General features: G+C 47.1%; 1 protein-coding gene across 4 annotated transcripts in view; it reads left to right on the top strand.

Moving 5' to 3' along the window:
• Window positions 1–235: 235 nt before the first annotated feature.
• The window catches only part of TAMM41 (TAM41 mitochondrial translocator assembly and maintenance homolog), a 40716-nt gene continuing 14182 nt past the window's right edge, over window positions 236–26769 (top strand). For 2 of the 4 annotated variants that reach the window (XM_069736774.1, XM_069736777.1), the window contains exons 1-5: window positions 262–341; window positions 9708–9950; window positions 17962–18141; window positions 19633–19725; window positions 25845–25995. In XM_069736774.1, the coding sequence (XP_069592875.1) occupies window positions 9813–9950; window positions 17962–18141; window positions 19633–19725; window positions 25845–25995 (562 nt within the window). In that variant the 5' untranslated portion in view covers window positions 262–341; window positions 9708–9812. Of the gene's footprint in view, window positions 342–1233; window positions 1266–9707; window positions 9951–17961; window positions 18142–19632; window positions 19726–25844; window positions 25996–26769 lie in introns of those variants that run through there. The other 2 variants (XM_069736776.1, XM_069736775.1) reach the window with 2 other exon arrangements.

Genomic DNA, 26769 nt, shown 5'->3' with positions numbered 1-26769 from the left:
AGCAGAGATAGTATATTATTACACTGGTTTTATTCATTATTTTCACTATTCCACACATGTGTGAACAGATCCATAACCTGGTGCCTGGTAATGTGTGTGCCATACATATCATATCTGGTAGCTACAGTATATTATGTAGTATACAGTCTCCAGGGTAAAATACAGGCACAGGCCTGACTAATCACACCAGAGCGCGCATGAGCCAATAGCAAGAAACGTAAGACCTAACCAATCAACGAGTGCGTTTCACAGAACCCGGAAGTAAGTGTACCTGTGTGCAGAATGGCTGCAGAACTCTGTGCACGGCAGTGTATACTAGGACTGCGTGTGGTGTGCGGGAGGTCAGTATATAGGACTGCGTGTGGGGCTGTGTGTATATATAGGGCTGTGTGTATATATAGGACTGCGTGCGGGGCTGTGTGTATATATAGGACTGCGTGCGGGGCTGTGTGTATATATAGGACTGCGTGCGGGGCTGTGTGTATATATAGGACTGCGTGCGGGGCTGTGTGTATATATAGGACTGCGTGTGGGGCTGTGTGTATATATAGGACTGCGTGCGGGGCTGTGTGTATATATAGGACTGCGTGTGGGGCTGTGTGTATATATAGGACTGCGTGTGGGGCTGTGTGTATATATAGGACTGCGTGCGGGGCTGTGTGTATATATAGGACTGCGTGCGGGGCTGTGTGTATATATAGGACTGCGTGCGGGGCTGTGTGTATATATAGGACTGCGTGCGGGGCTGTGTGTATATATAGGACTGCGTGCGGGGCTGTGTGTATATATAGGACTGCGTGCGGGGCTGTGTCTATATATAGGACTGCGTGTGGGGCTGTGTGTATATATAGGACTGCGTGCGGGGCTGTGTGTATATGTAGGACTGCGTGCGGGGCTGTGTGTATATATAGGACTGCGTGCGGGGCTGTGTGTGTATATATAGGACTGCGTGCGGGGCTGTGTGTATATATAGGACTGCGTGCGGGGCTGTGTCTATATATAGGACTGCGTGTGGGGCTGTGTCTATATATAGGACTGCGTGTGGCGCTGTGTGTATATATAGGACTGCGTGCGGGGCTGTGTGTATATATAGGACTGCGTGCGGGGCAGTGTGTATATATAGGACTGCGTGTGGGGCTGTGTGTATATATAGGACTGCGTGCGGGGCTGTGTCTATATATAGGACTGCGTGCGGGGCTGTGTCTATATATAGGACTGCGTGTGGGGCTGTGTGTATATATAGGACTGCGTGTGGTGTGCGGGAGGTCAGTATATAGGACTGCGTGTGGGGCTGTGTGTATATATAGGACTGCGTGCGGGGCTGTGTGTATATATAGGACTGCGTGCGGGGCTGTGTGTATATATAGGACTGCGTGCGGGGCTGTGTCTATATATAGGACTGCGTGTGGGGCTGTGTGTATATATAGGACTGCGTGCGGGGCTGTATCTATATATAGGACTGCGTGCGGGGCTGTGTGTATATATAGGACTGCGTGCGGGGCTGTGTGTGTATATATAGGACTGCGTGCGGGGCTGTGTGTGTATATATAGGACTGCGTGCGGGGCTGTGTGTATATATAGGACTGCGTGCGGGGCTGTGTGTATATATAGGACTGCGTGCGGGGCTGTGTGTGTATATATAGGACTGCGTGCGGGGCTGTGTGTGTATATATAGGACTGCGTGCGGGGCTGTGTGTATATATAGGACTGCGTGCGGGGCTGTGTGTATATATAGGACTGCGTGCGGGGCTGTGTGTATATATAGGACTGCGTGCGGGGCTGTGTGTATATATAGGACTGCGTGCGGGGCTGTGTGTATATATAGGACTGCGTGCGGGGCTGTGTGTATATATAGGACTGCGTGCGGGGCTGTGTGTATATATAGGACTGCGTGCGGGGCTGTGTGTATATATAGGACTGCGTGCGGGGCTGTGTGTATATATAGGACTGCGTGCGGGGCTGTGTGTATATATAGGACTGCGTGCGGGGCTGTGTGTATATATAGGACTGCGTGCGGGGCTGTGTGTATATATAGGACTGCGTGCGGGGCTGTGTGTATATATAGGACTGCGTGCGGGGCTGTGTGTATATATAGGACTGCGTGCGGGGCTGTGTATATATAGGACTGCGTGCGGGGCTGTGTGTATATATAGGACTGCGTGCGGGGCTGTGTGTATATATAGGACTGCGTGCGGGGCTGTGTGTATATATAGGACTGCGTGCGGGGCGGTGTGTATATATAGGTCTGCGTGTGGCGTACGGGGCGGTGTATATATAGGACTTTGTGGGGCGGTGTGTATATATAGGACTGCGTGTGGCGTGCGGGGCGGTGTGTATATATAGGACTGCGTGTGGCGTACGGGGCGGTGTGTTTATATAGGACTGCGTGTGGCGTACGGGGCGGTGTGTATATATAGGACTGCGTGTGGCGTACGGGGCGGTGTGTATATATAGGACTGCGTGTGGCGTGCGGGGCGGTGTGTATATATAGGACTGCGTGCGGGGCGGTGTGTATATATAGGTCTGCGTGTGGCGTACGGGGCGGTGTATATATAGGACTTTGTGGGGCGGTGTGTATATATAGGACTGCGTGTGGCGTGCGGGGCGGTGTGTATATATAGGACTGCGTGTGGCGTGCGGGGCGGTGTGTATATATAGGACTGCGTGTGGCGTACGGGGCGGTGTGTATATATAGGACTGCGTGTGGCGTGCGGGGCGGTGTGTATATATAGGACTGCGTGTGGCGTGCGGGGCGGTGTGTATATATAGGACTGCGTGTGGCGTGCGGGGCGGTGTGTATATATAGGACTGCGTGTGGCGTGCGGGGCGGTGTGTGTATATATAGGACTGCGTGTGGCGTACGGGGCGGTGTGTATATATAGGACTGCGTGTGGCGTACGGGGCGGTGTGTATATATAGGACTGCGTGCGGGGCGGTGTGTATATATAGGACTGCGTGCGGGGCGGTGTGTATATATAGGTCTGCGTGTGGCGTACGGGGCGGTGTATATATAGGACTTTGTGGGGCGGTGTGTATATATATAGGACTGCATGTGGCGTGCGGGGCGGTGTGTATATATAGGACTGCGTGTGGCGTACGGGGCGGTGTGTATATATAGGACTGCGTGTGGCGTACGAGGCGGTGTGTATATATAGGACTGCGTGCGGGGCGGTGTGTATATATAGGTCTGCGTGTGGCGTACGGGGCGGTGTATATATAGGACTTTGTGGGGCGGTGTGTATATATATAGGACTGCATGTGGCGTGCGGGGCGGTGTGTATATATAGGACTGCGTGTGGCGTACGGGGCGGTGTGTATATATAGGACTGCGTGTGGCGTACGGGGCGGTGTGTATATATAGGACTGCGTGTGGCGTGCGGGGCGGTGTGTATATATAGGACTGCGTGTGGCGTGCGTGGCGGTGTGTATATATAGGACTGCGTGTGGTGTGCGGGGCGGTGTGTGTATATATAGGACTGCGTGTGGCGTGCGGGGCGGTGTGTGTATATATAGGACTGCGTGTGGCGTACGGGGCGGTGTGTATATATAGGACTGCGTGTGGCGTACGGGGCGGTGTGTATATATAGGACTGCGTGCGGGGCTGTGTGTATATATAGGACTGCGTGCGGGGCGGTGTGTATATATAGGTCTGCGTGTGGCGTACGGGGCGGTGTATATATAGGACTTTGTGGGGCGGTGTGTATATATATAGGACTGCATGTGGCGTGCGGGGCGGTGTGTATATATAGGACTGCGTGTGGCGTACGGGGCGGTGTGTATATATAGGACTGCGTGTGGCGTACGGGGCGGTGTGTATATATAGGACTGCGTGTGGCGTGCGGGGCGGTGTGTATATATAGGACTGCGTGTGGCGTGCGTGGCGGTGTGTATATATAGGACTGCGTGTGGTGTGCGGGGCGGTGTGTGTGTGTATATATAGGACTGCGTGTGGCGTGCGGGGCGGTGTGTATATATAGGACTGCGTGTGGCGTACGGGGCGGTGTGTATATATAGGACTGCGTGTGGCGTACGGGGCGGTGTGTATATATAGGACTGCGTGTGGCGTGCGGGGCGGTGTGTATATATAGGACTGCGTGTGGCGTACGGGGCGGTGTGTATATATAGGACTGCGTGTGGCGTACGGGGCGGTGTGTATATATAGGACTGCGTGTGGCGTGCGGGGCGGTGTGTATATAGGACTTTGTGGGGCGGTGTGTATATATAGGACTGCGTGTGGCGTGCGGGGCGGTGTGTATATATAGGTCTGCGTGTGGCGTACGGGGCGGTGTATATATAGGACTTTGTGGGGCGGTGTGTATATATAGGACTGCGTGTGGCGTGCGGGGCGGTGTGTATATATAGGACTGCGTGTGGCGTGCGGGGCGGTGTGTATATATAGGACTGCGTGTGGCGTACGGGGCGGTGTGTATATATAGGACTGCGTGTGGCGTGCGGGGCGGTGTGTATATATAGGACTGCGTGTGGCGTGCGGGGCGGTGTGTATATATAGGACTGCGTGTGGTGTGCGGGGCGGTGTGTGTATATATAGGACTGCGTGTGGCGTACGGGGCGGTGTGTATATATAGGACTGCGTGTGGCGTACGGGGCGGTGTGTATATATAGGACTGCGTGCGGGGCGGTGTGTATATATAGGACTGCGTGCGGGGCGGTGTGTATATATAGGTCTGCGTGTGGCGTACGGGGCGGTGTATATATAGGACTTTGTGGGGCGGTGTGTATATATATATAGGACTGCATGTGGCGTGCGGGGCGGTGTGTATATATAGGACTGCGTGTGGCGTACGGGGCGGTGTGTATATATAGGACTGCGTGTGGCGTACGGGGCGGTGTGTATATATAGGACTGCGTGCGGGGCGGTGTGTATATATAGGACTGCGTGCGGGGCGGTGTGTATATATAGGTCTGCGTGTGGCGTACGGGGCGGTGTATATATAGGACTTTGTGGGGCGGTGTGTATATATATAGGACTGCATGTGGCGTGCGGGGCGGTGTGTATATATAGGACTGCGTGTGGCGTACGGGGCGGTGTGTATATATAGGACTGCGTGTGGCGTACGGGGCGGTGTGTATATATAGGACTGCGTGTGGCGTACGGGGCGGTGTGTATATATAGGACTGCGTGTGGCGTGCGGGGCGGTGTGTATATATAGGACTGCGTGTGGCGTGCGGGGCGGTGTGTATATATAGGACTGCGTGTGGCGTACGGGGCGGTGTGTATATATAGGACTGCGTGTGGCGTGCGGGGCGGTGTGTATATATAGGACTGCGTGTGGCGTGCGTGGCGGTGTGTATATATAGGACTGCGTGTGGTGTGCGGGGCGGTGTGTGTATATATAGGACTGCGTGTGGCGTGCGGGGCGGTGTGTGTATATATAGGACTGCGTGTGGCGTACGGGGCGGTGTGTATATATAGGACTGCGTGTGGCGTACGGGGCGGTGTGTATATATAGGACTGCGTGCTGGGCGGTGTGTATATATAGGACTGCGTGCGGGGCGGTGTGTATATATAGGTCTGCGTGTGGCGTACGGGGCGGTGTATATATAGGACTTTGTGGGGCGGTGTGTATATATAGGACTGCGTGTGGCGTGCGGGGCGGTGTGTATATATAGGACTGCGTGTGGCGTACGGGGCGGTGTGTATATATAGGACTGCGTGTGGCGTGCGGGGCGGTGTGTATATAGGACTTTGTGGGGCGGTGTGTATATATAGGACTGCGTGTGGCGTGCGGGGCGGTGTGTATATATAGGTCTGCGTGTGGCGTACGGGGCGGTGTATATATAGGACTTTGTGGGGCGGTGTGTATATATAGGACTGCGTGTGGCGTGCGGGGCGGTGTGTATATATAGGACTGCGTGTGGCGTACGGGGCGGTGTGTATATATAGGACTGCGTGTGGCGTGCGGGGCGGTGTGTATATATAGGACTGCGTGTGGCGTGCGTGGCGGTGTGTATATATAGGACTGCGTGTGGTGTGCGGGGCGGTGTGTGTATATATAGGACTGCGTGTGGCGTGCGGGGCGGTGTGTGTATATATAGGACTGCGTGTGGCGTACGGGGCGGTGTGTATATATAGGACTGCGTGTGGCGTACGGGGCGGTGTGTATATATAGGACTGCGTGCTGGGCGGTGTGTATATATAGGACTGCGTGCGGGGCGGTGTGTATATATAGGTCTGCGTGTGGCGTACGGGGCGGTGTATATATAGGACTTTGTGGGGCGGTGTGTATATATAGGACTGCGTGTGGCGTGCGGGGCGGTGTGTATATATAGGACTGCGTGTGGCGTACGGGGCGGTGTGTATATATAGGACTGCGTGTGGCGTACGGGGCGGTGTGTATATATAGGACTGCGTGTGGCGTGCGGGGCGGTGTGTATATAGGACTTTGTGGGGCGGTGTGTATATATAGGACTGCGTGTGGCGTGCGGGGCGGTGTGTATATATAGGTCTGCGTGTGGCGTACGGGGCGGTGTATATATAGGACTTTGTGGGGCGGTGTGTATATATAGGACTGCGTGTGGCGTGCGGGGCGGTGTGTATATATAGGACTGCGTGTGGCGTACGGGGCGGTGTGTATATATAGGACTGCGTGTGGCGTGCGGGGCGGTGTGTATATATAGGACTGCGTGTGGCGTGCGTGGCGGTGTGTATATATAGGACTGCGTGTGGTGTGCGGGGCGGTGTGTGTATATATAGGACTGCGTGTGGCGTGCGGGGCGGTGTGTGTATATATAGGACTGCGTGTGGCGTACGGGGCGGTGTGTATATATAGGACTGCGTGTGGCGTACGGGGCGGTGTGTATATATAGGACTGCGTGCTGGGCGGTGTGTATATATAGGACTGCGTGCGGGGCGGTGTGTATATATAGGTCTGCGTGTGGCGTACGGGGCGGTGTATATATAGGACTTTGTGGGGCGGTGTGTATATATAGGACTGCGTGTGGCGTGCGGGGCGGTGTGTATATATAGGACTGCGTGTGGCGTACGGGGCGGTGTGTATATATAGGACTGCGTGTGGCGTACGGGGCGGTGTGTATATATAGGACTGCGTGTGGCGTGCGGGGCGGTGTGTATATAGGACTTTGTGGGGCGGTGTGTATATATAGGACTGCGTGTGGCGTGCGGGGCGGTGTGTATATATAGGTCTGCGTGTGGCGTACGGGGCGGTGTATATATAGGACTTTGTGGGGCGGTGTGTATATATAGGACTGCGTGTGGCGTGCGGGGCGGTGTGTATATATAGGACTGCGTGTGGCGTGCGGGGCGGTGTGTATATATAGGACTGCGTGTGGCGTACGGGGCGGTGTGTATATATAGGACTGCGTGTGGCGTGCGGGGCGGTGTGTATATATAGGACTGCGTGTGGCGTGCGGGGCGGTGTGTATATATAGGACTGCGTGTGGCGTGCGGGGCGGTGTGTATATATAGGACTGCGTGTGGTGTGCGGGGCGGTGTGTGTATATATAGGACTGCGTGTGGCGTACGGGGCGGTGTGTATATATAGGACTGCGTGTGGCGTACGGGGCGGTGTGTATATATAGGACTGCGTGCGGGGCGGTGTGTATATATAGGACTGCGTGCGGGGCGGTGTGTATATATAGGTCTGCGTGTGGCGTACGGGGCGGTGTATATATAGGACTTTGTGGGGCGGTGTGTATATATATATAGGACTGCATGTGGCGTGCGGGGCGGTGTGTATATATAGGACTGCGTGTGGCGTACGGGGCGGTGTGTATATATAGGACTGCGTGTGGCGTACGGGGCGGTGTGTATATATAGGACTGCGTGCGGGGCGGTGTGTATATATAGGACTGCGTGCGGGGCGGTGTGTATATATAGGTCTGCGTGTGGCGTACGGGGCGGTGTATATATAGGACTTTGTGGGGCGGTGTGTATATATATATATAGGACTGCATGTGGCGTGCGGGGCGGTGTGTATATATAGGACTGCGTGTGGCGTACGGGGCGGTGTGTATATATAGGACTGCGTGTGGCGTACGGGGCGGTGTGTATATATAGGACTGCGTGTGGCGTACGGGGCGGTGTGTATATATAGGACTGCGTGTGGCGTGCGGGGCGGTGTGTATATATAGGACTGCGTGTGGCGTGCGGGGCGGTGTGTATATATAGGACTGCGTGTGGCGTACGGGGCGGTGTGTATATATAGGACTGCGTGTGGCGTGCGGGGCGGTGTGTATATATAGGACTGCGTGTGGCGTGCGTGGCGGTGTGTATATATAGGACTGCGTGTGGTGTGCGGGGCGGTGTGTGTATATATAGGACTGCGTGTGGCGTGCGGGGCGGTGTGTGTATATATAGGACTGCGTGTGGCGTACGGGGCGGTGTGTATATATAGGACTGCGTGTGGCGTACGGGGCGGTGTGTATATATAGGACTGCGTGCGGGGCGGTGTGTATATATAGGACTGCGTGCGGGGCGGTGTGTATATATAGGTCTGCGTGTGGCGTACGGGGCGGTGTATATATAGGACTTTGTGGGGCGGTGTGTATATATATAGGACTGCATGTGGCGTGCGGGGCGGTGTGTATATATAGGACTGCGTGTGGCGTACGGGGCGGTGTGTATATATAGGACTGCGTGTGGCGTGCGGGGCGGTGTGTATATATAGGACTGCGTGTGGCGTGCGTGGCGGTGTGTATATATAGGACTGCGTGTGGTGTGCGGGGCGGTGTGTGTGTGTATATATAGGACTGCGTGTGGCGTGCGGGGCGGTGTGTATATATAGGACTGCGTGTGGCGTACGGGGCGGTGTGTATATATAGGACTGCGTGTGGCGTACGGGGCGGTGTGTATATATAGGACTGCGTGTGGCGTGCGGGGCGGTGTGTATATATAGGACTGCGTGCGGGGCGGTGTGTATATATAGGTCTGCGTGTGGCGTACGGGGCGGTGTATATATAGGACTTTGTGGGGCGGTGTGTATATATAGGACTGCGTGTGGCGTGCGGGGCGGTGTGTATATATAGGACTGCGTGTGGCGTACGGGGCGGTGTGTATATATAGGACTGCGTGTGGCGTACGGGGCGGTGTGTATATATAGGTCTGCGTGTGGCGTGCGGGGCGGTGTGTATATATAGGACTGCGTGTGGCGTGCGGGGCGGTGTGTATATATAGGACTGCGTGTGGTGTGCGGGGCGGTGTGTGTATATATAGGTCTGCGTGTGGCGTGCGGGGCGGTGTGTATATATAGGACTGCGTGCGGGGCGGTGTGTATATATAGGACTGCGTGTGGCGTACGGGGCGGTGTATATATAGGACTGCGTGCGGGGCGGTGTGTATATATAGGACTGCGTGTGGCGTACGGGGCGGTGTGTATATATAGGACTGCGTGTGGCGTGCGGGGCGGTGTGTATATATAGGACTGCGTGTGGCGTGCGGGGCGGTGTGTATATATAGGACTGCGTGTGGCGTGCGGGGCGGTGTGTATATATAGGACTGCGTGTGGCGTGCGGGGCGGTGTGTATATATAGGACTGCGTGTGGTGTGCGGGGCGGTGTGTATATATAGGACTGCGTGTGGCGTGCGGGGCGGTGTGTATATATAGGTCTGCGTGTGGCGTGCGGGGCGGTGTGTATATATAGGACTGCGTGTGGTGTGCGGGGCGGTGTGTGTATATATAGGTCTGCGTGTGGCGTGCTGGGCCGCACTGACATTGCTCTATTCACAGTTCACAGGACTGTGCGCTGTCTGGCTGTACACTCGGTGCAGTGTTTGCAGCCTTACGATGTGTTGGCGTCAGTAGTGCACTGTATGAGGCTGCCGCTCACAGGTCATGGCTCTGCCAGCTCTCCAGGGCACCGGGTACCAGTTCCGTAGGATCCTGAGTAATTTCCCCCAGGATATCAGCCTCGCCTTCGCCTATGGATCTGCAGTCTTCAAGCAGATTGGGGCATCACAGACCAATGCGAAGGTAAGAGGGTGAAATAGCTAATAATGCAGATTATTGTACGGTCTGGGATATTCTCACATTATGGGGATAATATTACGGATTGATGTATAGGAACACTGGGCCAGATATTGCTTAACCCCTTCATGACCCCAGCTTTTTTCGGTTTTGTGTTTTCTTTTTTGGCTCTCCTCCTTCCCAGAGCCATAACTTTTTTATTTTTCCGTCAATATGGCCATGTGAGGGCTTATTTTTTGCGGGACGAGTTGTACTTTTGAACGACATCATTGGTTTTAGCATGTCATGTAGTCATGTACTAGAAAACAGGAATAAAATTCCAAGTGCGGTGAAATTGCAAAAAAAAGTGCAATCCCACACTTTTTTTTTTTTTATTTGGCTTTTTTGCCAGGTTTACTAAATGCTAAAACTGACCTAATATTATGATTCTCCAGGTGATTACGAGTTCATAGACATCAAATATGTCTAGGTTATTTTTTATCTAAGTGGTAAAAAAAAAATCCAAACTTTGCTAAATAAAATAAACCAATTGCGCAATTTTACGATACTCGTAGTGTTTCCATTTTTGTGATCTGGGGTCGGGTGAGGCCTTATTTTTTGCGTGCCGAGCTGACATTTTTAATGATACCATTTTGGTGCATATACGTTCTTTTGACAGCCCGTTATTGCATTTTAATGCAGTGTCGCGGCGAACGTAATTCTGGCTTTTCAATTCTTTTTTTCTCGCTACTCCGTTTAGCGATCAGGTTAATCTTTTTTTTTTTTCTTTTTTTTTAATTGATAGGGTGATTCTATTTTCTATTGTTTTATTTTGAAAGGGGTGTGATTTTAAATATATATATATATATATATATATATATATATATATATATATATATATATATATATATATATATATATATATATATATATATATATATATATATATATATTAAACTTTTCTTTTTTTACTTTTGCCATGCTTCAATAGCCTCCAATGGCTCTGCTACATAGGAGTGATGCTCAGGTCGCTCCTATGTAGTAGAATTGCTGCATTCCTATGAGCGCCGCCCACTGGGAGGCGCTCACAGCTATCTGGAATCAACAACCATAGTGGTCTTCAATAGACCTCTGGTTGTCATGCCGACGCATCGCTGACTGCCGACCACGTGACAGGGGTCAGCGATGCGCGCATTTCCGGCCCGATGGCCGGAAGCGGTAGTTAATGCCGCTGTCAGCGTTTGACAGTGGCATTTAACTAGCTAATAGCAGTGGGTGGATCGCGATTCCTCCCTCCGCTATTGCAGGCCCATGTCAGCTGTATAAAACAGCTAGCATGTCCAGGCTTTGATGCGGGCTCACCGCTGGAGCCCACATCATAGCAGGGGTTCTGTCCTCGGACGTACTATCCCGTCCAAGGTCAGAAAGGGGTTAAAGGGAACCTGTCATCAGGATTTTACTCAGTAACCTACACATAGTGTCAGGTCGGCGCCGTTTTACTGATTAACCCCTTTCTGCCATCAGACGTACTATTGCGTCCATGGGGGGTGGGCCCTACTTCCCAAGGACGCAATAGTACGTCATATGCGATCGGCAGCGCTCACGGGGGGAGCGGCGCCGATCGCAGCCGGGTGTCAGCTGACTATCGCAGCTGACATCCGGCACTATGTGCCAGGAGCGGTCACGGACCGCCCCCGGCACATTAATCCCCGGCACACCGCGATCAAAGATGATCGCGATGTGCCGGCGGTGCAGGGAAGCACCGCGCAGGGAGGGGGCTCCCTGCGGGCTTCCCTGAGACCCCCGCAGCAACGCGATGTAATCGCGTTGCTGCGAGGGTCTTGCCGCCCTCCCTCCCTGCTCCAGGTCCCGGATCCAAGATGGCCGCGGATCCGGGTCCTGCAGGGAGGGAGGTGGCTTCACAGAGCCTGCTCAGAGCAGGCACTGTGAAGCCTGCACTGCTGCATGTCAGATCAGTGATCTGACAGAGTGCTGTGCACACTGTCAGATCACTGATCTGTGATGTCCCCCCCTGGGACAAAGTAAAAGAGTAAAAAAAAAAAATTCCAAATGTGTAAAAAAAATTAAAAAAAAATATTCCTAAATAATGAAAAAAAAAAAAAATATTCCCATAAATACATTTCTTCATCTAAATAAAAAAAAAAAAAAAACAATAAAAGTACACATATTTAGTATTGCCGCGTCCGTATCGACTCGCCCTATAAAACTGGCACACTAGTTAACCCCTTCAGTAAACACCGTAAGAAAAAAAAAAAAAAAAACGACGCTTTATTATCATACCGCCGAACAAAAAGTGGAATAACACGTGATCAAAAAGACAGATATAAATAACCATGGTACCGCTGAAAGCGTCATCTTGTCCCGCAAAAAACGAGCCACCATACAGCATCATCAGCAAAAAAATGAAAAAGTTATAGTCCTGAGAATAAAGCGATGCCAAAATAATTATTTTTTCTATAAAGTAGTTTTTATCGTATAAAAGCGCCAAAACATAAAAAAATGATATAAATGAGGTGTCGCTGTAATCGTACTGACCCGAAGAATAAAACTGCTTTATCAATTTTACCAAACGCGGAACGGTATAAACGCCTCCCCCAAAAGAAATTCATGAATAGCTGGTTTTTGGTCATTCTGTCTCACAAAAATCGGAATAAAAAGCGATCAAAAAATGTCACGTGCCCGAAAATGTTACCAATAAAAAGTCAACTCGTCGCACAAAAAACAAGACCTCACATGACTGTGTGGACCAAAATATGGAAAAATTATAGCTCTCAAAATGTGGTAACGCAAAAAATATTTTTTGCAATAAAAAGCGTCTTTCAGTGTGTGACGACTGCCAATCATAAAAATCCGCTAAAAAACCCGCTATAAAAGTAAATCAAACCCCCCTTCATCACCCCCTTAGTTAGGGAAAAATAAAAAAATGTATTTATTTCCATTTTCCCATTAGGGTTAGGGCTAGGGCTAGGGTTAGGGTTAGGGTTAGGGCTAGGGTTAGGGTTGGGGCTAGGGTTAGGGCTAGGGTTAGGGCTAGGGTTAGGGCTACAGTTAGGGTTGGGGCTAAAGTTACAGTTAGGGTTTAGATTACATCTACAGTTGGGAATAGGGTTGGGATTAGGGTTAGGGGTGTGTCAGGGTTAGAGGTGTGGTTAGGGTTACCGTTGGAATTAGGGTTAGGGGAGTGTTTGGATTAGGGTTTCAGTTATAATTGGGGGGTTTCCACTGTTTAGGCACATCAGGGGCTCTCCAAAAGCGACATGGCGTCCGATCTCAATTCCAGCCAATTCTGCGTTGAAAAAGTAAAACAGTGCTTCTTTCCTTCCGAGCTCACCCGTGTGCCCAAACAGGGGTTTAACCCAACATATGGGGTATCAGCGTACTCAGGACAAATAGGACAACAACTGTTGGGGTCCAATTTCTCCTGTTACCCTTGGGAAAATACAAAACTGGGGGCTAAAAAATAATTTTTGTGGGAAAAAAAAGATTTTTTATTTTTACGGCTCTGCGTTATAAACTGTAGTGAAACACTTGGGGTTCAAAGTTCTCACAACACATCTAGATAAGTTCCCGGGGGGGTCTAGTTTCCAATATGGGGTCACTTGTGGGGGGTTTCTACTGTTTAGGTACATTAGGGGCTCTGCAAACGCAATGTGACGCCTGCAGACCATTCCATCTAAGTCTGCATTCAAATGGCACTCCTTCCCTTCCGAGCCCTCCCATGCGCCCAAACAGTGGTTTCCCCCCACATATGGGGTATCAGCGCACTCAGGACAAATTGGACAACACATTTTTGGGTCCAATTTCTCCTGTTACCCTCGGGAAAATACAAAACTGGGGGCTAAAAAATAATTTTTGTGGGAAAAAATTTTTGTTTTATTTTTACGGCTCTCCATTATAAACCTCTGTGAAGCCCTTGGTGGGTCAAAGCGCTCACCACACATCTAGATAAGTTCCTTAGGGGGTCTACTTTCCAAAATGGTGTCACTTGTGAGTGGTTTCTACTATTTAGGTACATTAGGGGCTCTGCAAACGCAACATGGCGTCTCATCTCAATTCCTGTCAATTTTGCATTGAAAAGTCAAACGGCGCTCCTTCCTTTCCGAGCTCTCCCATCCGCCCAAACAGTGGTTTACCCCCACATATGGGGTATCAGCGCACTCAGGACAAATTGTACAACAACTTTTGGGGTCCAATTTCTTCTCTTACCCTTGGAAAAATAAAAAATTGGGGGCGAAAAGATAATTTTTGTGAAAAAATATGATTTTTTTATTTTTACGGTTCTGCATTATAAACTTCTGTGAAGCACTGGGTGGGTCAAAGTGCTCACCACACCTCTAGATAAGTTCCTTAGGGGGTCTACTTTCCAAAATGGTGTCACTTGTGGGGGGTTTCAATGTTTAGGCACATCAGTGGCTTTCCAAACGCAACATGGCATCCCATCTCAATTCCTGTCAATTTTGCATTGAAAAGTCAAACGGCGCTCCTTCCCTTCCGAGCTCTCCCATCCGCCCAAACAGTGGTTTACCCCCACATATGGGATATCAGCTTACTCAGGACAAATTGTACAACAACTATTGGGGTCCAATTTCTTCTCTTACCCTTGGAAAAATAAAAAATTGGGGGCGAAAAGATAATTTTTGTGAAAAAATATGATTTTTTATTTTTACGGTTCTACATTATAAACTTCTGTGAAGCACTTGGTGGGTGAATGAGCTCACCACACCTCTAGATAAGTTCCTTAGGGGGTCTACTTTCCAAAATGGTGTCACTTGTGGGGGGGTTTCAATGTTTAGGCACATCAGGGGCTCTCCAAACGAAACATGGCGTCCCATCTCAATTCCAGTCAATTTTGCATTGAAAAGTCAAATGGCGCTCCTTCGCTTCCGAGCTGTGCCATGCGCCCAAACAGTGGTTTACCCCCACATGTGGGGTATTGGCGTACTCAGGACAAATTGTACAACAATGATTGCGGTCCATTTTCTCCTGTTACCCTTGGTAAAATAAAACAAATTGGAGCTGAATTAAATTTTTTGTGAAAAAAAGTTAAATGTTCATTTTTATTTAAACATTCAAAAAATTCCTGTGAAGCACCAGAAGGGTTAATAAACTTCTTGAATGTGGTTTTAAGCACCTTGAGGGGTGTAGTTTTTAGAATGGTGTCACACTTGGGTATTTTCTATCATATAGACCCCTCAAAATGACTTCAAATGAGATGTGGTCCCTAAAAAAAAATGGTGTTGTAGAAATGAGAAATTGCTGGTCAACTTTTCACCCTTATAACTCCCTAACAAAAAAAAATTTTGGTTCCAAAATTGTGCTGATGTAAAGTAGACATGTGGGAAATGTTACTTATTAAGTATTTTGTGTGACATATCTCTGTGATTTAATTGCATAAAAATTCAAAGTTGGAAAATTGCGAAATTTTCATAATTTTCGCCAAATTTCCGTTTTTTTCACAAATAAACGCAGGTACTATCAAAGAATTTTTACCATTGTCATGAAGTACAATATGTCACGAGAAAACAATGTCAGATTCACTGGGATCCGTTGAAGCGTTCCAGAGTTATAACCTCATAAAGGGACAGTGGTCAGAATTGTAAAAATTGGCCCGGTCATTAACGTGCAAACCACCCTTGGGGGTAAAGGGGTTAAAATACCTTGGTTGATGAAATCCCTCTTATGGTTGTGGTTTAATCTTTATTTGCACCCGAGCATGCTTGGATAACACCTTATCTGAGCACGTTCACTCATCACTCTTTACTGCCCATTACCTACATTACCGGCTGAACATGTTCAGTGCTTTGAAGCTCTTTCCTGTAGAGCTTGTAAGCTCTCATCCAAAGTAGGCCGGATCGCTAGAGAGGGCAGGTTAGCTCTTGATCCCTGCCTGCTTCTCCGATGCTGCAGAGGAAAACCTGCCTCCTATAGCGCCATTGCAGAGCGCACTATTCGGGTCAGTGGTGCAGCCATATCGCTGCTCCGTACTGTCAATCATTCAGGAATTCGGGAGGGCGGGAGTGATGCGCTGTTGTTCACGAAGATCAAACCAGCTTCTTGGGTATTGCAGTGATGGCCACATTCGGATTAGCCCACGAGACTGGAGCTGCCACAGTTCAGTCTGCAAATCCATGAAGCGAATCCTTGGATTTCTGCCTTTGATTCCAGTGCAAATATACAGGTGCTTCTCAAAAAATTAGAATATCATCAAAAAGTGAATTTATTTCAGTTCTTCAATACAAAAAGTGAAACTCGTATTATATAGAGTCATAAACACTTGGGATAGATCATTCTGTTTGTAATTTCTGTTAATGTTGATGATTATGGCTTACAGCCAATGAAATCCCAAAAGTCATTATCTCAGTAAATTAGAATACTTCATAACACAAGCTTGAAAAATGATTTTAAAATCTGCAATGTTGGCCTACTGAAATGTATGTTCAGTAAATGCACTCAATACCTGGTCGGGGCTCCTTTTACATCAATTACTGCATCAATGCGGTGTGGCATGGAGGCGATCAGCCTGTGGCACTGCTGAGGGGTTATGGAAGCCCAGGTTGCTTTGATAGCAGCCTTCAGCTCGTCTGCATTGTTGGGTCTGGTGTCTCTCATCTTCCTCTTCACATAGATTCTCTATGGGGTTAAGGTCAGGTGAGTTTGCTGCCAATCAAGCACAGTGATACTGTTGTTTGTAAACCAGGTATTGGCACTTTTGCCAGTTTGGACAGGAGCCAAGTCCTGCTGGAGAATGACATTTCCATCTCCAAAAAGCTTGTCGGCAGATAGAAGCATGAAGTGCTCTAAAATTTCCTGGTAGACGGCTGCGCTGACTTTGGTCTTGATAAAACACAGTGGACCTACACCAGCAGATGACATGGCTACATTGTGGAAACTTCACACTAGACCTCCAGTAGCTTGGGTTGTGGCCTCTCCACTCTTCCTCCAGACTCATTAGCAACATTTGCTTTCATCTGAAAACAACACCTTGGACCACTGAGAAACAGTCCAGTTATTTCTCTCCTTGGCCCAGGTAAGACGCTTCTGGCATTGTTTATTGGTCATAAGTGGCTTGACACAAGGAATGCGACACTTGTGCCCATGTCCTGGATACATCTGTGTGTGTGGTGGCTCTTGAAGCAATGACTCCAGCAGCAGTCCACTCCTTGTGAATCTCCTCCAAATTTTTGAATGGCCTTTTCTTAACAATCCTTTCAAGGCTGCGGTTATCCCGGTTGCTTGTGCACCTTTTTCTACCAAACTTTTTCCTTCTACTCAACTTTCCATTAATATGCTTGGATACAGCACTCTGACCAGCCGGCTTCTTTAGCAATGACCTTTTGTGGCTTACCCTCCTTGTGGAGTGTGTCAATGACTGCATTCTGGACATCTGTCAAGTCAGCAGTCTTCCCCATGATTGTAGAGCTACTGAAACAGACTAAGGGACCATTTTAAACGCTTAAGAAGACTTTGCAGGTGTTTTTTGTTTATTATTCTAATTTACTGAGGTAATAACTTTTGGGTTTTCATTGTCTGTAAGCCATAATCATCAACATTAACAGAAATAAACACTTGAAATAGATCACTCTGTAATGACTCTATATAATATGAGTTTCACTTTTTGTATTGAAGAACTGAAATAAACTTTTTGATGATATTCTAATCTAGTGAGAATCACTTGTATATCTTTTTTGTTCCACATGTGAACGTACCCTAACAGTCCACTTTTTTCCTGTAATATTCCATAAAACACTGTTGGACACAGATAGAAAAGGGCCCCTGTTCAAGAACGCTATATGGGCCCTTTGCAGCCTGAGAGCTCCTAAAAATTCAAAATTGCACCTGCTTAGAAATGGGCCCCCTTACCTCTTGGGCCCCTGTGTGGCCACGCAGGTTACACCAACGATATGTCCGCCCCTGCCGTAAAGGAAACATAAACGGAATATCCCATGGTATGAAGAATATGGCATTTTATACATCTCCATATTAATAATAATGACCCTGGTGATTTGTTTCCCCCTAGAATATGGTGGACTTCGTGTTTGCGGTTGATGACCCCGTCACGTGGCATACGATGAACCTGATGCAGAACCGAAGTCACTACTCCGCGCTGAAATATCTGGGACCAAAGAAAATTAGTAACATACAGGACAAGTACGGCGCCGGGGTCTATTATAACACGCTGGTGCCGTGTGACGGGAAGGTGCGTGTACTGTGATATTGCTCTTAGGCCACGTTCACACTAGCAGTATTTGGTCAGTATTTTCCATCAGTATTTGTAAGCCTAAGCCAGGAGTGGGTGATAAATGCAGAGGTGGTGCATATGTTTCTATTATACTTTTCCTCTGATTGTTCCACTCCTGGTTTTGCCTTACAAATACTGATGTAATATACTGACCAAATACTGATAGTGTGAACATGGCCTCTAATATTAGAGGTGAGCTAAAGAATTGGATATTGATGTGCGATTTGTAAAAGACACTAAGGGTGTCTGCGATGACGCTATGGTGGCTGAGAAGGACCAAATCCATGCAAAGTGTCTAGGGAAGAGGTCATTGTAACGTTACTAAGGCTAATTCAATCCATATTGTTTTTTCACTGCTTTCAGCATCCTCGTCCCCAGAAATGATGTTTGCACCCAGACGTGACATCATCGTGGTGACGGCTAAAACATTATTACTGGAAGCCAGGGTGCAGAAAGCGGTGAGGAATTGGCAAGATAAATATTGCTTCCCTGGCTGAAGGTCCTTTTTTTTTTTTTTTTTTTTTTTTTTAATAAATTGAGCTCTACTCACCCTCCCCTGATCCAGTGCCAAGTCTCCATCATTGCTCCCAATGTCTTATTGGCTGCAGCGCTGTCAACGCTACAGACAATCAGCGAGCTCATTGGTTGATTGCGTGGGCCATTGAGCTCAGTGATTGGCTGTTGGCTTAACATCAGTGCTGCAGAAAATAAGACTCCAGGAACAGTGGAAGACACTCTGCACTGAACCTGGGGAGGGTGAGTAAAGCACTATGTCTTTGGTATTTTTTTTTTTTGTCAGCTAGAGGAAAGGTGTTTAATATCAGACACCAGATCCTCTAAATACATTTAGTTTAGACCTCCTATATTAAATACCAGACCCCTAAATTAATTGCAGACCGAGACCAAATTGTATTATTTATATAAAAAAAAAACAGTCCTGACCCAGTAAAGTATTTACACCCAACTTTGGGTAACGGCATCAATCATTGTCAGGATGTGTATATGTGCAACATTAAGACAGCGGCACACAGAGCCGACCTATTTATTGGATTAAACCAATGGAAAAATTTAAAAAAATGGTTGTTATTCAGGTATGAGTAGCTCCCCTCCTTCATATCCAAGGTAAAACATTTCTGGGTAACTGGATGATGTTAGGTATCCGAAAAGGACAAAATCTAGGCTAGTTGGCGCTGTCTGTATAGATAAGTGCACCCCATAACATTAACCGAGTCATTTTTTTTTTTCTCTAGAATGTGGAGCAGAATTATTAAAGAAATTTGCGGCACTAATGGATTACTGTGGATTATAGCCCGTACTTGTTATCAGTAGGATGGGACTAATTGTCCAGCACAGTACGGATTTCTCCGAATTTTATTTCCATTTGTGAAGACGTGATCCATCCACTCTGCCATTATATAATATAATTGTTCTGACACCTCTCTCCGCCAGGTAATAAAGTACGGGATTGTCAGCACCGATACTCTTGTTGAAGATTTGCTGCATTGGAGAACGCTGTACATTGCCGGCCGCTTACACAAGCCCGTAAGTAACCGCTGACCGCTACACCATGAATTTATATAGAGTTCATTGGAGTATTATATGGCTGTTTAACACCTCCAGTCTTTAAGGGGATTTCTCTGTTTGGAAAAGTCGCCCCTAAAACGTTCCCTGTAATGAAAAATAAGAAAAGAGATAGTAGTCGCCCTTCTCGAGTCCAGCGCCTGCTCCTCACTGCTGCTCCGGTCTCTGTGTTTTGGGTTCAGCGGTGACATCACAACTACAGCGGATATCACCGCTGCCGGCAGTCGCTGAGCTTAGCGGCTCATGTCATCTACATCGGCTGAGCTCAGTAATTGGCTGCAGCTGTAGTTGTGGCGCCAGTGCTGCAGAGAACGGAGCAGCGGTGGGGAGTCAACACTGGATTTGGTGGATTTGGGGAGGATGACTACTGTCTGAAGGAAAACTCCTTTAAGCTTCTGTTTGTGCAAACGTAGCAGAAAGAAATCCGTGTGTCTTGTATGTTGTTTTTCGGCAGATTTCACCCCTGTACTATAAAAGAGCAAGAATTTGCACCGTTTTCTGCAACCTGATGAGCACATATCAGATGTGATGCCAATTCAGCATTAGAAATCCACGTCGGATTATAGGACAAGCACAATACACGGGCGATGGGGTTTGCAAAACCTCAAACTGGCAAAAATAAAAAATCGCACACTAGGTCTATAGGGAATACAAAATGTAATGGAGGACATGCAAAAAAAAAAAGTTAAAGGCGTAACAATGTGGTATATTTTTTTTTTGCATGATCGAGGAATCAGAAGGGAGCGTTCATAACTGGGGAGCGATCGTGCAACAGGACTTGTCACATTTCAGGAACCACCCCATTTTTTTTTTTTTTTCTTTTTCTTCGGGATGTTCTTGACCATGTTTTTGACATTATAGTGGGTGGGCAAAGATTTAGCAAATTTTTTTTTCTTTAACCCCTTTACCCCCAAGGGTGGTTTGCACGTTATGGACCGGGCCAATTTTTACAATTCTGACCACTGTCCCTTTATGAGGTTATAACTCTGGAACGCTTCAACGGATCCCGGTGATTCTGACATTGTTTTCTCGTGACATATTGTACTTCATGATAGTGGTAAAATTTCTTTGATATTACCTGCGTTTATTTGTGAAAAAAACGGAAATTTGGCGAAAATTTTGAAAATTTCGCAATTTTCCAACTTTGAATTTTTATGCAATTAAATCACAGAGATATGTCACACAAAATACTATTTTTACAACACCATTTTATTTTAGGGACCACATCTCATTTGAAGTCATTTTGAGGGGTCTATATGATAGAAAATACCCAAGTGTGACACCATTCTAAAAACTGCACCCCTCAAGGTTCTCAAAATCACATTCAAGAAGTTTATTAACCCTTCAGGTGCTTCACAGGAATTTTTGGAATGTTTAAATAAAAATTAACATTTAACTTTTTTTTCACAAAAAATTTACTTCAGCTCCAATTTGTTTTATTTTACCAAAGGGTTACAGGAGAAAATGGACCCCAAACGTTGTTGTACAATTTGTCCTGAGTACGCTGATACCCCATATGTGGGGGTTAACCACAGTTTGGGCGCATGGCAGAGCTCGGAAGGGAAGGAGCGCCATTTGACTTTTCAATGCAAAATTGACTGGAATTGAGATGGGACGCCATGTTGCGTTTGGAGAGCCACTGATGTGCCTAAACATTGAAACCCTCCACAAGTGACACCATTTTGGAAAGTAGACCCCCTAAGGAACTTATCTAGAGGTGTGGTGAGCACTTTGACCCACCAAGTGCTTCACAGAAGTTTATAATGCAGAACCGTAAAAATAAAAAATCATTTTTTTTCCACAAAAATTATCTTTTCGCCCCCAATTTTTTATTTTCCCAATGGTAAGAGAAGAAATTGGACCACAAAAGTTGTGGCACAATTTGTCCTGAGTACACCGATACCCCATATGTGGGGGTAAACCATTGTTTGGGCGCATGGGAGAGCTCGGAAGGGAAGGAGCGCCATTTGACCTTTCAATGCAAAATTGACAGGAATTGAGATGGGACGCCATGTTGCGTTTGGAGAGCCACTGATGTACCTAAACATTGAAACCCCCCACAAGTGACACCATTTTGAAAAGTAGACCCCCTAAGGAACTTATCTAGATGTGTGGTGAGCACTTTGACCCAATAAGAGCTTCACAGAAGTTTATAATGCAGAGCCGTAAAAATAAAACAAACATTTTTTTCCCACAAAAATAATTTTTTAGCCCCCAGTTTTGTATTTTCCTGAGGGTAACAGGAGAAATTGGACCCCAAAAGTTGTTGTGCAATTTGTCCTGAGTGCGCTGATACCCCATATGTGGGGGAGAACCAGCGTTTGGGCGCATGGGAGGGCTCGGAAGGGAAGGAGCGCCATTTGGAATACAGACTTAGATGGAATGGTCTGCAGGCGTCACATTGTGTTTGCAGAGCCCCTAATGTACCTAAACAGTAGAAACCCCCCACAAGTGACCCCATATTGGAAACTAGACCCCCCAAGGAACTTATCTAGATGTGTTGTGAGAACTTTGAGCCCCCAAGTATTTCACTACAGTTTATAACGCAGAGCCGTGAAAATAAAAAAAAAATTTCCCCTCAAAATTATTTTTTAGCCCCCAGTTTTGTATTTTCCCAAGGGTAACAGGAGAAATTGGACCCCAAAAGTTGTTGCCCAATTTGTCCTGAGTACGCTGATACCCCATATGTTGGGGTAAACTCCTGTTTGGGCGCACGGGAGAGCTCGGAAGGGAAGGAGCACTGTTTTACTTTTTCAATGCAGAATTGGATGGAATTAAGATCGGTCGCCATGTTGCGTTTGGAGATCCCCCTGATGTGCCTAAACAGTGGAAACCCCCCAATTATAACTGAAACCCTAATCCAAACACACCCCTAACCCTAATCCCAACGGTAACCCTAACCACACCTCTAACCCTGACACACCCCTAACCCTAATCCCAACCCTATTCCCAACCGTAAATGTAATCCAAACCCTAACCCTAACTTTAGCCCCAACCCTAACTGTAGCCTTAACCCTAACCCTAACCCTAGCCCTAACCCTAACCCTAGCCCTAACCCTAGTCCTAACCCTAGCCCTAACCCTAACCCTAGCCCTAACCCTAGCCCTAACCCTAATGGGAAAATGGAAATAAATACATTTTTTTCATTTACTTTTATAGCGGGTTTTTTAGCGGATTTTTATGATTGGCAGCCGTCACACACTGAAAGACGCTTTTTATTGCAAAAAATATTTTTTGCGTTACCACATTTTGAGAGCTATAATTTTTCCATATTTGAGTCCACAGAGTCATGTGAGGTCTTGTTTTTTTCGGGACGAGTTGATGTTTTTATTGGTGAAATTTTTTGATCGCTTTTTATTCCGATTTTTGTGAGGCAGAATTACCAAAAACCAGCTATTCATGAATTTCTTTTGGGGGAGGCGTTTATACCGTTCCGCGTTTGGTAAAATTGATAAAGCAGTTTTATTGTTCGGGTCAGTACGATTACAGCAATACCTCATTTATATAATTTTTTTATGTTTTGGCACTTTTATAGGATAAAAACTATTTTATAGAAAAAAATAATTATTTTTGCATCGCTTTATTCTCAGGACTATAAGTTTTATATTTTTTTGCTGATGATGCTGTATGGCGGCTCGTTTTTTGCGGGACAAGATGACGCTTTCAGCGGTACCATGGTTATTTATATCCGTCTTTTTGATCGCGTGTTATTCTACTTTTTGTTTGGCGGTATGATAATAAAGCGTTGTTTTTTGCCTTTTTTTTTTTTTTTCTTACGGTGTTTACTGAAGGGGTTAACTAGTGGGCCAGTTTTATAGGTCGGGTCGTTACGGACGCGGCGATACTAAATATGTGTACTTTTATTGTTTTTTTTTTTTTTATTTAGATAAAGAAATGTATTTATGGGAATAATAATTTTTTTTTTCTTTCATTATTTAGGATTTTTTTTTTTTTTTTTTACACACTTGGAAATTTTTTTTTTTACTTTGTCCCAGGGGGGGACAATACAGATCGGTGATCTGCCAGTTTGCACAGCACTCTGACAGATCACCGATCTGTCTGAGAGCAGTGCAGCGTTACCAAGTGCCTGCTCTGAGCAGGCACTTGGTAAGGCACCTCCCTCCCTGCAGGACCCGGATCCGCGGCCATCTTGGATCCGGGACTTACTGCAGGGAGGGAGGTAGGAGACCCCCGGAGCAACGCGATCACATCGCGTTGCTGCGGGGGTCTCAGGGAAGAACGCAGGGAGCCCCCTCCCTGCGCGATGCTTCCCTGCACCGCCGGCACATCGCGATCATCTTTGATCGCGGTGTGCCGGGGGTTAATGTGCCGGGGGCAGTCCGTGACCGCTCCTGGCACATAGTGCCGGATGTCAGCTGCGATAAGCAGCTGACACCCGGCCGCGATCGGCGGCGCTCCCCCCGTGAGCGCGGCCGATCGCGCTGGACGTAATATTCCATCCTTGGGAATTAAGGCCCACCCCACATGGACGGAATATTACGTTCAATGGCAGAAAGGGGTTAATCTCCCTTTCATCTCTAAACTCCTGGAACGCTTGGTCCACTCCCATCTAATCCGCTATCTCTCAGATCACTCTTTTCTTGGTCCTTTACAATCTGTTTTCTGCCCATTACACTCTACTGGAACCGCCCTCTCTAAAGTCTCTAATGACCTAATAACAGCTAAATCTAATGGTCCCTGTTCCCTGCTGATTCTCCTGGATCTCTCTGCCGCATTTGACACTGTGGATCACCAGCTCCTCCTCACTATGCTCCGCTCCATCGGCCTCAAGGACACAGCCCTCTCCTGGTTCTCCTCCTATCTCTCTGACCGCTCCTTCACTGTATCTTTTCCTGGCTCCTCTTCCTCTCCTCTTCCCCTTACTGTCGGGGTTCCTCAAGGATCAGTCTCCTCTTCTCCTTATATACTACCCTTAATGGACAAACCATCAGTAGATTTTGTTTTCGTTACCATCTCTATGCTGATCTCTATACACCTCTACTCCTGACATCATGCCTGCATTACTACAAAATATCAGTCATTGTCTTTTCGCTGTCTCTAACATTGTCATCCCTCGATATAAAACTGAATCTGTCCAGAATTGAACTCCCTGTTTTCCTCCATCCACTAACCTACCTATGCCCCATTTTGCCATTTGCATGGGTGGTTCCACCATTACTCACCAGCAACATGCTCGCAGTCTTGGTGTCTTATTTGATTCTTTTCACTCCCTACATCCGATCTCTCGCTCACTCATGTTACCTACACCTCAAAAACATCTCTAAAATTCAACCTTTCATTACCTTTGACTTGGAAAAAAATCTTAGTTTCCCTTATTCATTCTAGTCTGGACTATTGTAACTCTCTGCTAATCGTCTCCTCTTACAAAACTTTCCACTGTACACTCTGTCCTGAATGCTGCAGCCAGGATCATATTCTTTTCCAACCCCTACACCGATGCCTCTACCCTGATCCAGTCATTGCACTGGTTACCCATCCGATATATAGTTCAATATAAACTCATCATTCTCACCCATAAAGCTCTCCACGGTTCAGCACCACCCTACATCTCCTTTCTCGTCTGTCTACCACCCTACCCATGCCCTCCATTCTGCTAAAGATTCTGCACTGTGTTTTTCTATAATGTCTTTTATTGTCAGTACAAGTCCCCTCTAAGATGTAATGTGCTGTGCAATATAATGGTGCTATAGAAATAAAAATTATTACCTTGAACTGACAGTTCTTCGGTTCTCCACTAGATGGCAGCACGTTACTTTTCCATTGTTGGTCGTGTGCTTTAGCACATTTATTACGGTTAGTGATCGGCTTTACGTCTTCATTCTTATTAGCTCAATAATTCTATCTACATAGCAGCGGTCGCCTCAGGGATGAACGTGTCAACTGACGGCTCCTGCACGGAATCGGATATAAATGTGTCTCCCTGGTGTAAAATCTCAATATTAAATCAGAGGTTATATAAGCCTTTATACATGTCATTTATGATGGCAAGTTGTCTCTGCATTTATTTTGTGTGTTATATCCAGTGCAAAAGGAAATAATAAAATAAATGTTTCTTACAGGTGAAAATTCTGGTGCAAAAAGAGAACGGGAGGCTCCAGACGGCGCTGACCGCCAATCTGAAGAGCGCGGTCATTGCTTCATTCCTCGTGTTACCCGAAAGCTTTTCTGAAGAAGATCTCTACCTGCAGATCGCTGGACTCTCATACTCCGGTGAGCCCTTGTTATATGGTGGGGTACGGGTGCAGGGATTGCCTGTTTGTACGACAGCCGCACCACATGCAGGATTTGCCTAACAGCCGTGAGAACTCGAACATATTTTTTGAGCATGCTGAAGATACTTTATTTGCATGCGAGCATCCTCAGATAACACCTTATTCAAGCACGTTCGCTCATCACGTGTTACAAACTCTGTCATAACGAGCTCACTGATGGATTCTTTGTTGACTCATCCAGCAACAAAGAGGGAGAAAAATTGCTAAATCTTTATTTATCATTAACCCACTCCCTTTATACCTTTCCCAAAGGTATCCATATCCTTTATAGGTGATCTCCTATATTGAAAGGCCAGAATTGCTGTGTTTCAGTTGTTGCACCTCACCCCCCCCCAAAAAAAAAAAGTATAGTGAAAAAAAAAGCGATCAAAAATTTCCACCCATACCCAACAATGGCACTATTAAAAACTAAAAAAAACATCAACACACAAAAAAAAACAAAAACCTCACACCGCTCCAAAAATTAAACAAAAGTTACAGGTCTCAGAAAATGGCAGCACGAACTTATTTTTTTAAGTTCTGATTTAATTTTTTACCCCCAAAATAGGTGCAAAAAGATAATTGTTTATCCATACTGAGCTTTTTGTTTTGCTGTTTTTTTTTTTTTTTTTTTTCCCCTCAAAAACCATGAGTTTTGTTTTTTTACTTTTTTACGAAAAAAAAAAAGACAGTGTGAACACCTCCTAATTCAGCGATGGGCAGACTGTGGGAT

Source organism: Ranitomeya imitator, chromosome 8 (assembly GCF_032444005.1).
Source record: "Ranitomeya imitator isolate aRanImi1 chromosome 8, aRanImi1.pri, whole genome shotgun sequence".
Classification (NCBI taxonomy): domain Eukaryota; kingdom Metazoa; phylum Chordata; class Amphibia; order Anura; family Dendrobatidae; genus Ranitomeya; species Ranitomeya imitator.
This window is presented reverse-complemented; position numbering and strand designations above follow the sequence as displayed.